This window comes from Scyliorhinus torazame, chromosome 1 (assembly GCF_047496885.1).
Source record: "Scyliorhinus torazame isolate Kashiwa2021f chromosome 1, sScyTor2.1, whole genome shotgun sequence".
In the NCBI taxonomy this organism is placed as follows: domain Eukaryota; kingdom Metazoa; phylum Chordata; class Chondrichthyes; order Carcharhiniformes; family Scyliorhinidae; genus Scyliorhinus; species Scyliorhinus torazame.
In genome coordinates, this window is record NC_092707.1 from 395,310,302 (window position 1) to 395,324,645 (window position 14,344).

General features: G+C 43.9%; 1 protein-coding gene across 4 annotated transcripts in view; it reads right to left on the reverse strand.

The window, feature by feature from the left end:
- Positions 1-14,344, reverse strand: part of LOC140427730 (kinesin-like protein KIF13B) — a 256,873-nt gene that overhangs the window by 50,994 nt on the left and 191,535 nt on the right. For all 4 annotated transcript variants that reach the window (XM_072513344.1, XM_072513352.1, XM_072513335.1 and 1 more), the window contains exons 14-20: positions 14,046-14,176; positions 13,327-13,413; positions 12,600-12,790; positions 10,300-10,507; positions 9,580-9,742; positions 6,635-6,781; positions 978-1,127 (exon numbers count right to left, since the gene is read on the reverse strand). In XM_072513344.1, the coding sequence (XP_072369445.1) occupies positions 978-1,127; positions 6,635-6,781; positions 9,580-9,742; positions 10,300-10,507; positions 12,600-12,790; positions 13,327-13,413; positions 14,046-14,176 (1,077 nt within the window). The remainder of the gene's footprint in view (positions 1-977; positions 1,128-6,634; positions 6,782-9,579; positions 9,743-10,299; positions 10,508-12,599; positions 12,791-13,326; positions 13,414-14,045; positions 14,177-14,344) is intronic.

Consider the following 14,344-nt stretch of genomic DNA (forward strand, 5'->3'; position numbering starts at 1 on the left):
GGGTTTCGCCCCCACAACCCAAAGGTTGGTAGGTGGATTGACCATGCTAAATGGCCCCTTAATTGGAAAAAATGAATTGGGTACTGTAAACTTAGTTTTTAAAATCTACAAATACTTAAAATTTGAAATTAAAATTTAAATGTCCTGTAAATACGGAATAGATTTTTTACAATCTGAATAGAAAAGATGCTTAACATTTTGGCTACCAACCCACATCCTGACAAAGGATATTTTCAAGTCCCAATAGATCTATTGTGCATTGTCAGCTGTTTCTACCTTAATTACATAGATTAATGACTTTTTAAACTGATCTTTCCTCCAAAACATCAATGGAAACATTGGCGCAAAAGAAAAACGAAAGTGGTGGAACACATCACAATTCTGAATAGCAATTACTGCGGCTAAAAGGGTCGTCCTGAGGGACTTCCTTTCAAGACAATTCAATCTATACAGCCACTTCAGAGTCAATTTAGTAGTTAATGCTGGTGCCTGCCCGACTGTGAACAGTATTCTCACTCTCTGTAGTGATGATGATGGAATAAACAGCAAATTTAAAAAAGCTCACAACCATTTTAATATTAAATATTATTTAATATTAAAAACCCAGGTATGCTGTTTGTCACGGTTTGCTCATAAGACTTGCACTGTGGGGAATGAGTCTGGACAAGAGACTACACACCTACATACCAAAAAGCTTTAATGAATAGATTTATGTCAACGAGAAAAAAAACAGGAGGAATAAAGAGATCTCTCACTAAGTGGGTCATCCCCTTCCATTTTATTTGAGAATCTCACTTTCAGGCTCTGTCAGGTTTAATTTAAAATTAAGATCTCAAAGGCAAAAGGATAATTTTAACATAATTGCAATTTCCAAAGCTCCCATTCCCTTATTACTTTAAGCACAATACAAGAGGAGGAAATTTACTAAAAACAGCCTTTCAATTGCTACCAACGAAGTATACTGATTTATCACATACCTCTCCCTTCTGGTTAATGATGGGTACTGCATACTGCAATTTAACATCATAAAAGAGCAACTCCAAAAAGACATTTGCAACCCCAATCAGGCTGTGGTTTTCCTGTTCATCAAAGAACGGGTCAGCTCGCTTGAAGTAAGATCTCATCATCTGTAAAAGAAAAATAATTCAACCAACAGTCACAAACAAGCTCAACCAAATCCTGCCAGCAAGATATCAGAATATGATCAGTCATCTCAATTATATCCAGAATCACTGAGGTAACACTTGGATAACACTTAAAAAATAAAGATAAAACAGGAATTGTTTACAAGCTGAAATAAAACAGAAAATGCTTATCGAATATGCAGGCCAGTCGGCATGAGGATGACATTTCAGAAGAGATGTTGACTGAACTCTGCATTTCTTGCATTCTCTATTCTATAGTCGCAAAACTAACAAGCATACATTATCTTCCACATGATGCTATCTGACCCTTAGATCACCACTTGGGAGAAATTCTAGTTTACAACTAACTGTAACAGGTTTATGGTGTGAAACGGGAAACGAACTGGCTGAGGTACACAAACGTTTGTGTCAAATGGTTGCAGTGTGTGTAGATACAAGGATCACAAACTGATAGAAGATATAGCGGCAGTCCAAAATCTGGATTAAATGTGATGAAGTAGCAATACAGATTACAGCTTGAAACAAATAGATGGGAGATAGCGTACGATCACCAAATTCCAGGATGATTTTGGAAGGAAAACAGTTTGCAATCTCAGTTTCTTCTCCTCAGGTTAGGAAATGAGGAAAGCAAATTCATCCCAAGCTGCTTCCCAGTGTGTCAAGAGCATTTTGAAAACAGCACTGGGTGTGTCACCTGCATGCTCTCCTCACCAGATTAATTTTTATGGGGCAAAGAGGAAACAAAATTTTACTTCAGTTTGTTAGCTTGGTTCAATTGGCCAACACCAATAACAGACTTATTTTTATCTAGTCAATTGTGGGATCCTGTGATGAGCAAACTGATTGCCACATTCGCCTGTGCAACAATCACTGCAATCAGAAAGGAATTCATTACGCATGAAACACTTGAGACATTTCTGAGAGGTGTGATCAGGTGCTACACAAGTCATGGAGTATTTTATTTCAACAATTTCAACAAAAGGTTTTTCGGCTTTAACAGCAGGCTCAAGGGGTTAAATGGCAACTCCCTACGTTTCCAAGACAATCTTGCAAAGATAACAGTGTAAATATCAAACTACTTTTAGAATCCAGTTTGGTTTATGAACAAATATTGTCACTCCATTTCATTTGTGTCGTTTAGAGTAATCCATCAACAATCCATGGTCTTAACAAGGACCCAATCATTTCACTGTGATAACAACGCCCAACCAATCGAAAACAAGCTGGACGTGCTTAACACTAGACTTACCTCTCAGAGGAAAGTAAGAGACTGCTGTGTGCTCTGTTTCACAGAGACATTGGTCACCCCTGCCTCACCGGACTGTACCATACAACCCGATGGCTTCTCAATGCACTGGATGGACCGCACAACGTCATCGGGCAAAGCGACGGGTGAAGGGGATTGCCTCCTCGTCAACTCCTCCTGGTGCCCGGATGTGGCGACCCTGGCGAACTACTGCTCCCCGGACCTGGGATACCTGACCATGAAGTGCCGCCCATACTACCTTCCACAGGAGTTCACTTCCGCCATCATCACTGCGGTCTACATCCACCACAGTGATGAAGGCGCTTGATGAATTATACACCACTATAAATAAGTGAAACAGAATACTGGAGGCCTTGTTCATCGTGGCCGGGGATTTCAACCAAGCCAACCTCAAGAGTGCACTGCCAAAATTCCACCAACACATCTCCTGTCCCACCAGAGACGCCAACATTCTATATCACAGCTACACAAACATCAAAAGCGCCTATCGATCCATCCCCGACCGCACTTCGGAAAATCGGACCATAAGACGATGCTCCTTCTCCCAACATACAAGCAGAAACTTAAGCGGGAGAATCCGGTTAAGAACGTCTTAACATTGCTGGTCCGAGACAACAAAGGAGCTCCTACGCGACTGCTTGGAGTCAGCGGACTGGTCCATATTCAAGAACTCGGCCGTCAACCTAAACGAGTATGTCACCACCGTTACAGACTTCATCAGCAAGTGTGTAGAAGGTTGCGTGCCAAAGAAGGTAGTACGTACAGTACCCAACCGGAAACCATGGTTTAATCGGGAGATTCACTCCCTATGGAAGGCCAGATCTGAGGCGTTCAAGACAGGCGACCCTGATCTATACAAGAAATCCAGGTACGACCTCCGCAAAGCCATCAGGGATGCCAAGAGACAATAACTGACTTAAGCTAGAGTCACAGATTAACGACACAGACTCTCGTCGGTTGTGGCAAAGCATAAACATCATACGGGCTACAAAGCAAAGCCGATTAGAATCACCTGCAGCAGCGCACCCCTCCCCGATTAACTCAATGCATTCTAAGCTCTGTTCAAGCAGGAAACCATCAAACCGCTGTCAACTGCCCCAGCAGCCCCGGACACACCCATACCCACCATCACAAAGTCAGACCGGCCTTCTAGAAAGTGAACCCTCGGAAGGCGAGGGGTCCTGACAGAGTCCCTGGTCGTGCATTCAGATCCTGCGCTGACCAACTGGCGGGTGTGTTTGCGGACATCTTCAACCACTCCCTACTCCGTTCCCAAGTTCCCACCATCATACTGGTGCCAAAGAAGAACCAGGCAACGTGCCTCAACAACTCCTGTACAGTGTCCTTGACATCTATCATTATGAAGTGCTTCGAGAGATTGGTCATGAGACACATCAACTCAATACTCCCAGAATGCCTTGATCCACTGCAATTCGCATATCGCCACAACCAGTCACAGCAGACGCCATCTCCCTGGCCCTACACACATCCCTAAAGCATCTCAACAACAAGGACTCCGACATCATAGACTCCTATTCATTCAACACCACCATCCAACTTCACCTACAAGTTTGCTGATGACACGACCGTAGTGTGTCGGATCTCGAACAACGATGAGTCAGAATACACGAGCGAGATATAGAACCTAGTGGCATGGTGGAACAACAACAATCGCTCCCTCAACATCAGCAAACCAAAGGAGCTGGTCATTGACTTCAGGAAGCAAAGTATCGTACATACCCCTGCCTGCACCAGTGGTGCCGAGGTGGAGATGGTTGACAGCTTCAAATTCCTAGGTGTGCACATCACCAACAATCTATCCTGGTCTACCCATATCAAAACAGCTCCTATATTTTCTCAGGAAACTAAGGAAATTTGGCATATCCACATTGACTCTTACCAATTTTTACTGATGTACCATAGAAAGCATCCCATCTGGCTGCAAAGCAGCCTGGTATGGCAACTGCTCTGCCCAAGATCGTAAGAAATTACAGAGTCGTGAACACAGCCCAGTCCATCATGCGAACCCGCCTCCCATCCATTGACTCTGTCTCCACCTCCCGCTGCCTTGGGAAAGCGGGCAACATAATCAAAGACCCCTCCCACCCGGGTTACTCACTCTTCCAGCTTCTTCCATCAGGCAGGAGATACAAGTCTGAGAACACGCACTAAACTCCAGATTCAAAAACAGTTTCTTTGCCATTGTTTCCGGACCCCTGAATGACCCTCTTATGGACTGAACTGATCTCTTCACACATCTTCTTTACGGAGTAGTACTATACTCCATATGCTCACCTGATGCCTGTGCCTATGTATTTACATTGTGTACTTATGTATGTCCTATGTTTTGTCGTGGAACGACCTGTCTGGACTGTACGCATTGGACCTCGGTACATGTTGCAAAAATCAAATTCAAGTTCAAACAAAAGCACCAAAAGCACCATCACTGGTTTAAAACTTGATTTATTTCTAAATTGTGGAGTTGAATCCAGATGAGACTCTGTTGGGTATTAAAATGTTCCTATTAACATGGTTTTATTGCTTATAGACATTTCTAAGCATCCAAATACAGGTATTACATTAACTTAATGACTCAATTACAAGAATGCATTTAAAAAGTTGCCACCCTTAGAACCTTCCCCCTATGAGGAGATGTCAGTAAAGTAATTTAGTGATTATGGCACTGGATTAGTAATCCAAAGGTGAACAGTTAAAATCCCATCGCAGAAAGCAGTGATATTGAATTCAATATATGAAGTACTTTGTCAGGTTGTTTCAGGAACAGGGGGCGAGATTCTCCACTCCCGCGCCGGTTGGGAGAATCGCTTCGGCCGCCAAAATTTCCCGGGACGCCGGTCCGACGCCCTCCCGCGATTCTCCCAAGCGGCGGGAACGGCCCGGTCGAGTTCCGCAGGCCGGAGAATCGCCGGAGACACCCAAAATGGCGATTCTCCGGCACCCCCGCTATTCTCAGGCCCGGCCAGGCCAAAACGGCGTGTTTCCCCCCCCCCCCCCCCCCAGTGCCGTCCACACCTGGTCGCTGCCGTCGGGAACAGCACGCGAACGCTGGGGGGGGGGGGATCCTGCACCATGTGGGGTGGCCCGCGATCGGTGCCCGCCGATCGTCGGGCCGTCCTCTCTGAAGGAGGACCTCCTTCCTTCCGCGGCCCCGCAAGATCCGTCCGCCATCTTCTTGCAGGGCGGACTTAGAGAGGACGGCAACCACGCATGTGCGGGTTGGCGCCGGCCAACCCGCGCCAGTTATGCAGCGCTGGCCGCGTCATCTATGCGGCGCCGCCTTTACACGGCAACATGGCCTGGTGCGTGTAGATGACGCGGCCCCGATCCTAGCCCATTGTCGGGGCCTGAATCGTTCGGGATCGGGGCCGTTTCACGCCGTCGTGAACCTCAACGGCGTTCACGACGGCGTGGGCACTTCGGCGCGGGAGTGGAGAATCCCGCCCAGGGTGCTACACTATTATTAAAAACACAACGAGTTCACTATTTGTCTGCTTAGAAGGTGGCCTGTCATCCCTGCTTCGTCTGGTGTGCATGTGACTCCAGTTTCACATTCGGCATTAGTTTTTATGCCAAGACGGTAAATAACACCTTGCCAGTTTTACACAAAAATAAGTTTATAAATGAAACTTTCGCTCTTCCTATTACATTGCTTGATATTCCAGTGCCACACATCAATGACGCCAGAGCACCTGATCCTTAACTTTCACGGCAATCCAAATTAGATGCACAAGAACAGCCTGGGAGTGAGCAATCTCATCTTCCAGTTTTCATTCTTTGCATTCAGTATCTCCTCATTGTAGCATGGGTGTGAAGATGGGAACAGTAGAGCCTTGAATCAACTTGTCAGGTTACACCCGAGAGTGTGCCAGGCCATTCCAAATGTGGCATCATCACAGAGATCCCTTTTACACAACGTCAATGCTCCAGTTATTGAGAAACCAAATGTACTCAAATCAAGCATATAAAGGAGTAGGTGACAATATAGTTCAGATTTAACTATTAAGGGATAATGGTTGGCCAGCATAACATTAGAGAAGCAAACTGTGCCTGCAAATTCAACAGGATGCAATACTGATATATAACAGAAAGAGATTGAGGGGCATGCAGCACCTTTTAAACTTTGGATTTGGCTGATTCGGTCCATTCCCATGTTCCCAAGTCTAACAATGTATTTTTTTAAATGCACAAATCTTCTACTTACAGGATTGTCCTCATCACAGTCTTTCCATTCCTGGTAAAGTTCACGCATATCAATTAACCGGTTTTCCAGTTTCTCGAGTGACCAGATCTGCTTGCCTTTACTTTTCCTTCGTACCTGGATGGCTGGTTCGCTGAGAACGGAGTCACGCTGTTGGGTTAAAGGAAAGTGAATGCCGTGACTGCCTACCCAAAAATCATCCAAAATATCCCAAACAGACACACGGAAACAAAACAAGCACTCTTCCTTTCACTTACGCAGGCGGAGCTTGAGGAACAACGATTTGGATTCTGTTCTTATTTTTCAGGATAAAGGTCTGTCCTGATGAATTACTGAAATACTGGACGAAATGCCTAAAAGCTACAAGTCCTTATGGAGAGGACTTGCCAAAGTCCTGTTGAATTCAGATACATGAGAATTCAATCCAACTCAAATGTAGAAAGATTCCAAGACTAAATTGTGTCTTACATGTAAGCAGTGACAGTGAGGGGATATTTATTTTTGCAGACAAGATGGCTCTAAGATTTTGATGAAAGGACAAGGCTATGAAACGTTAACTCAGTTTCTCTGTCCAGGGATGTTATCTGACCTGTTCAGCAGTCACAGCGTTCTTGGCTTTTAGTTCATAAGGTAAAGGGCATAATATACAGCTTCCAGTGATTCATATTGGAAACGAGACAATGACTGTTGCTGGAAGATCTGGAATCTGACACTTTTGCTCATTGTGTTTGTTTTAATAGATGTCAAATGTGCAGTTGTCTGTTCTCAAATCTCTTGAATGTTTCGGAAATTATTCATTATTAATCTTCTACTGAACACACATTCAACAGCAGATGCCTTACAGGAGCAACCAGAACTAATTATAGGATTGTTCCACCTTCAGTCAATGAATCCACAATTCACAAACAAGTAACCAAAGCAGAGATTAATCCCAACACTCCAGTCATTCGTGGGCACAGCAGGTGTCTGCAATAAGAATCAACATTAATGAAGAACATTTACGTTGTGTAAAGTACTGACAGTTCATTTCATACATAAACCACTGCCGTTCGACTTATCTTGGCTCCCAGTGTTCTAGAAATGCCCCGTTTCACACAGTGTGGGTGATTTCAGGCTGAGGTGCCAACGAAAAAGTGGCACTTGCAAGATCTTTGATAACTATTCTTATATCCATTAATTCAATACTAAATGGGCAATTTCCGAACAAATGAATAAAAGATGTGATGCAGAAATGGAAATTACACCGACAGTACAAGACTACCTTCGAGGCTGCGGCTTAAGGACCTTAGTAAAGTAACTTAGGGAGCCCGTTCTTCCTATGTCCTCTTATCTTTACCAAGCCAACACACATGATTTTCAATCCAGAAAAAATCTACACAAATTATTATTTTCTCAGTGCCAGTCTGGGGTGAACTGTATTAAACACTACAGTGCCCCTGCTTATTTTAAATTGTTTCACAGCTCCAGGAGCACTTTGCAGGGTAAAAACAATTCAAGGCTCTTTTTCTCCAGATCAAGACGCCTCCACAAAACTCTTTCTCCTGTTCTTTTCCTCTAAACCAACTGCAGAGCAGAAGGTCTGTTTGACTTTCAGGACCGTCCATGGAACTTTTCCTTTTTTATTAGTTTCTGGGATCAGGGGTTATGGGGAGAAGGCAGGAGAATGGGGATGAGAAAAATATCAGGTTGAGCGGCGGAGCAGACTCGATGGGCTGAGTGGCCTAATTCTGCTCCTATGTCTTGTGGGATGCAGTATTTAAAATTACCACAAAACAAAGCAGAACATAGGGAGTTGCACTGAACCAGAGTGGTCATCACGACACGCTGGGCTAGTGCAGTCAATCCAGGCCCACTTGACCCAAGTGAAATTCGATGTTATTTCACAACACAAGTGAAATTAGATGTTATTTTAAAATAACTGAGGTCCTTGGCTGAGACGAATAAACTGCAGTCATCAAGTTTGTAACTTTAACACAAGTAATCTTTTATGTACGGTATTATAATTAAACTGACAGCATATTCTCCCTTTGTCTGAGTGGGTTTCACTCCCACAACCCAAAGATGTGCAGGGTGGTGGATTGACCCTGCCAAATTGCCGCTTAATTGGGGGGAAAAAATCAAACTGACAGAAAAGTGTAACTATCTAATATTCCTTTCCCAACTACCCCCTCCCCCTTCCTAACCACCCCCACTCTTTATGCACACTCAGGCAAACAACAGAGGGGAAAGATGAGAAATGAAGAAAATATTCATAAAAATAAAACAATTCATGGATCCTTGATGCACTAGGATGGCTTCCGGTTTCTGGAGTTCAAGCTTCCATTTCGGTACTTCTTCCATATAGGCTTGAGATGGTTGACTCTGGCAAGGTTGTCTACCTTCTCTGCAGATTCAGGATTATTTCAAGTTTACAGTAAAGATGTGTCAGGCAATCACTGGTTTTAGAACGATAAAGCAGTTCTGTACTTCAGCAGCGAGAGAAACTGTCCCATTCACGTCCAGGGTCTAATCACTTCTGCCAAGCTCTCTCAGAAGCTTCGCGCAGGAATCAATCACTGACTGTCGTCAGGCAGCACACTGTCACTGGCCAACCCCACTGGTTGCCAGTTAGCCAATCAAACCGACTTCCTCCAAAACCGGTCCTGAAGATTCTCTTGGTGCCGACAAATCTGTTTTCTCCTTTCCAAAATACAAAATCTAGGAACATAATGTCCTGACAAGCAGGCTGCTTCAGCTCGAGACCTTTGCTTAAAGGCACATTCCGAGTACGGGTCCGCAGACAAAAATAATAAAATACAAGAAAATGGGAACAAAGGAAGCAAACAGAAAGAACTCTTAATGTCCAAGCTCACCAGTACTCAGGTGGAAAGAAAATTAAGAAAACGAAAGAAATATTCCCAACTGCTACCAAATTTTGACCAAAGAATCTGAAATACATCAAATTTTACCTTTCGGTTAGCATCAAGGCTGGATGCTGGAATCTGCAGAGTCACCTGATATTCGGTCTTCTTCTCCATCTCTTCAGCTATATAATTTGCTTCATGGACATAATGGTTTGCCTTGGCAATCTGCTCCTGCAACTTCATGAGACTGTGGTTGAGCATCGCCTCTCTGTAAGGATCAGAGAACCATTGTAAAAAGCAGAACACCAGTCATAAATGGCAACCTACAGCACCACTGTATTATTACAGGGTACAGGATGCAAAGTTCTGCAAAACATTTTTAAAAAATAAATTTAGAGTGCCCAATTATTATTATTTTTCCAATTGGGCAATTTAGCGTGGCCAATCCACCTACCCTGCACATCTTTGGGTTGTGGGGGCAAAACCCACACAAGCACAAAAGAATGTGCAAACTCCACATGGACAGTGACCCAGGGCCGGGATTCGAACCCGGGTCCTCAGCGCCATAGTCCCAGTGCTAACCACTGTGCCACCGTGCAACCCACAAGTTCTGCAAAACTACCAAAAGCCAGGCAGCTGACTTTAATGCTTTCCTCTATCCTTGCACAACCAAAAGTGAGTTTGAACTCAGGAAGGGTGACAGGAGCTACACATTTATATCAAGGATGTAATCAGCATCTTCAATGAGACAAAGGTGAACCCTCCCCCACCTCCCCCCAAAATGCTCTTCTATAATGGAAAATACAGAACGTGCCAATGACTTACCTCTCCTCTGTCCATTGACGTAGCCGCTGTTGAGTGCTGGGGGAACCGAATGAGAGGCGCTCCATACTGCGGTAATGTTTATCCGGGGACAAACGTCTGCGCAACTGCTCCAGTTCCCGTTCGTACATCAGACGCTGCTGTTCGAGTGCAGAGCGCTTCTCCTCCTCATGTTGGCGTTCCAACCTCTGCAGCACCGACTGCATTGCATCTGTCAATATGATAAATCAGATATCAGGACAACTCTCAAAATCCTGCCACCGCTGGCAGGATTCAATTCCTTTCAAGAATATGTAAGGGCAGCACGGTGGAGCAGTGGGTTAGCCCTGCAGCCTCACGGCGCCGAGGTCCCAGGTTCGATCCCGGCTCTGGCTCACTGCCTGTGTGGAGTTTGCACATTCTCCCCGTGTGCGCGTGGGTTTCGCCCCCACAACCCAAAGATGTGCAGGGTAGGTGGATTGGCCACGCGAAATTGCCCCTGAATTGGAAAAAATGAATTGGGTACTCTAAATTTATATTAAAAAATGAAAAAGAATATATAAGAAACTAGTTTCACACAAGGTATGCGGCAGAGATGTTGGATATGAAACTAATTTCCTTTAATTCACCAAGAACCTTCTCACCCTTACAAAAGCAAAATGTTCTTGGTGCTGGGAATGTTCAGCAGGTCTGGCAACAGCCAAGAGTTAACGTTACAAATTAACAACCATGCATCAGAACGTGAACCATCTACCTGAAACATTAACTCTGCTGCGGCGGTTTCAGATGCTGCCAGACCTGCTGAATATTTCTAACACCGTGATGTTTTACCCTCAGATACATCTACACCAATACCTCTAATCTCAATACTAAAATTACCTAGCTTACAGTGTTACCTGCCAGACATTTTGCAGGGTAAAAGCTCTCAACTCTCTGTTAACACCAATATTATTCTCTCAGTAGATAACTCAATTGTGGAAGAAATTAATCCGAGCTTATCATAAAATTCTTACATTGCAGAAGGCCATTCAGCCTATCAAGTCAACACCGACCCTCCGAAAGAGCACTCTACCTAGGGCCACTCCCCCAACCTATCCCTGTAACTCCAATTAACCTACATATCTTTGGATGCGATGGGCAATTTAGCATGGCCAATCCACCTAACCTGCACATTTTTGGACTGTGGGAGGAAACCAGAGCACCCGGAGGTAACCCACACTGACACGGGGAGAAGGTGCAAACTACACACAGTCACCCAAGGTCGGATTCGAACCCAAATCCCTGGCACTGTAAGTCAACAGTGTTAACCCACCCTGCCGCCCCATGCTAGTTGGTTTGTACTTGCCTTTCTTTCTATGCCCAAGATATTACTGGATCATATGTTAGCAGATTATCTCATTCTTTCAAGGACAATTTCTTCCAAAGCCTAACCGAACAACTCTCATCTTTACAAAATGAATTCACTCCATTATGATGAACAGTTAAAAGTACCTATGTGTCAACATTTATGGGGTTAGTTCTAAACTTTTCCATTCCTGAAGCTCAGTTCTGTCTTCAATGTTAAGCATTCAACTTCCTCCCCATAAAACGCAAGTACGTCAAAGAACTGGACACTTTCATCAAACTCAAAGATGTCCCAAAAATCTTTTCCATTTCCTCAGATCAAATACATCTTAACAACTGCTGCAATCCATTTGACATTAGGCTTCTGGATCCTCCCACATTTTGAGTTGCATTGTATAAGTGGTTATTGCACCCACAACTTAAAAATGAGATCAGACAAGACCAAAAAAACGTTCTGAGGTTGTGAAAGATGCTAGACAATTCAAGTCTTTCATTCTTAATAGTATGAAGTCTCAGAACACCAGGTTAAAGTCCAACAGGTTTATTTGAAATCACAAGCTTTTGGAGCGCTGTTCCTTCATTTTTTTGCTTTAGAATTTAGGGTACCCAATAATTTTTTCCAATTATGGGGCAATTTAGCATGGCTAATCCACCTAACCTGTACATCTTTGGGTTGTGGGTGAAATCCACGCAGACACGGGGAGAACGTGCAAACTCCACACGGACCCAGGGCCGGGATTCGAACCTGGGTCCTCAGCGCCGTAGGCAGCAATGTTAACCACTGTGCCACCGTGCTGCTCCTTCATCAGGTGAACTTTAACCTGGTGTTGTGACATTTCTTACTGTGCCCACCCCAGTACAGCGCCGGCATCTCCACATCATGGCTTTCATTCTTTAAGAGCTATCAGAGCTAAATTGATATTTCAAGGCCAAGGATGGTAGTGTACAATGAAACTATAAAATAACTACTTCCTTCTTACCATTGTTTCCAAGAGCCTTCATAGTGACCTCCATTTGTGCAAACTCATAGCTGTAATTGCTTTCACTGGACCCCTCACTGGCACTGTCCCCATCTCCATCCAGTTGCTCACTACTGGAACTTTGCTTCATGGGACTCTCCTGCCCGTCGTCCTCCTGTGCTGGTTTCGGTTTGGTTTTTGGCAAATTAATTCTGTTAAGAAAAATAAAAATTACAAGGTTGTTTCACAGTGAATGGAATTAGAAAAGGAGTTTGGAAATTTGTACTCCAAATATGTCGGATTGGCAGCTGTTGCCTATCTTACGGCTTTACTTCTGCCACCGTGAATAATAAATCCTGACAATACAGTCAAAGTTCCTCCTGCACCTCATTTGTAATTCAGGACAGGCTGCTCTGGGTAAATCCCAGTCCCTCCCTAGTCTGAATCCTGGAGAATGCAGTTGAACAGGTTTCACAGGATTTAGAAAACGCAATGAACATGTTTACTCACTACTTTTTGCATCAACGCAGAAATATTTAATATGACAACCCCCCGGGCCCAAAAATAAATTTGATTTAATTACTTGTAAATATAAGAATGGCTTCATGAATCCCAACTCACTTATTGAAGCTCCTTGGGTTGTTGCACCACACAACTCAAATATTGTGACTAGTTTACATTTAAAAGTGCACATGATAACAGAAGAGAAAAATTTGAGTGTTTCAATTTTGAAACCTTGCAAACGTACCTGAAAAAATGGTTGTTTCCCCAAAGGATTCGATCACCATGGTGAAGCTGCACATGGCTAGACAACAGGGAGCCATTCACAAATGTTCTGGGAAGGATTACAACCAGAGGTTGTGACACACTGGTTTAGCAGACAACAATAATTGCAACTACAGCAACTTGTACTCATATGGTGCCTTTCACATACGAAAATGCCCCACGGTGCTTTCTAAACTATGAATCAGAGTCACATAATGAGGTATCAGGCCAGAAGACCAAAAGCTTGGTCCGAGGGTTTAGGGAGTACCTTAAAGGAGAAAAACAAGGTAGAGAACAAAAACAGAAATGCTGGACAATCTCAGCAGGTCTGGCAGCATCTGTGGCGAGAACGGAACTAATGTCTCACGTCTGGATGACTTCTTTTGTCAAAGAGATGTTTAGGGTGGGAATTTCAGAGCTTTAGACCTGAACAACTGAAAGCACAACCACCAATAGTAGAGTTCTTAAAATCATGGCAGCTCAAGAAGCCAGAGTTAAGAGTTAGGGTCTGGGAGGAACCTAATGATGCCTCAAAAGGATTGTAAAGCCTTACACAATTTGTAAACATGACTCAAGTTGGGACTTTAAAACAATTTCCTTCGTCCAGGTGCAACTGTCCAGCCCACCCCATCAGATCAGGAATAATGATAGGTCAATTTTATTTTTAAATCAATCACATGAGATTGACTGGAAGAATCTCACCTGGAGTTTTGCTTTGGTGTGAGAATTACTAGTCTCTCTGGAGAGATATCAATGATACAGTGTTCTGGAAGTATCCCCATGCCACACAGTTGGATATCCTGGGAATCATCAGACCCGACGAGCGTGTGATTCTGTCGGATGAAAAAAAGTAACAAAAGATCAAATTCCCCCTCTCCACACTACAAATCAGTTCTTCAACAACCGGAATACTTTTCTTAGATTCCAACAGTAGCTCATAAATTGCCAACACTTCAGGTTATGATAATCTGGAATGCACTGCCTGAAAGGGTAGTGGAAGC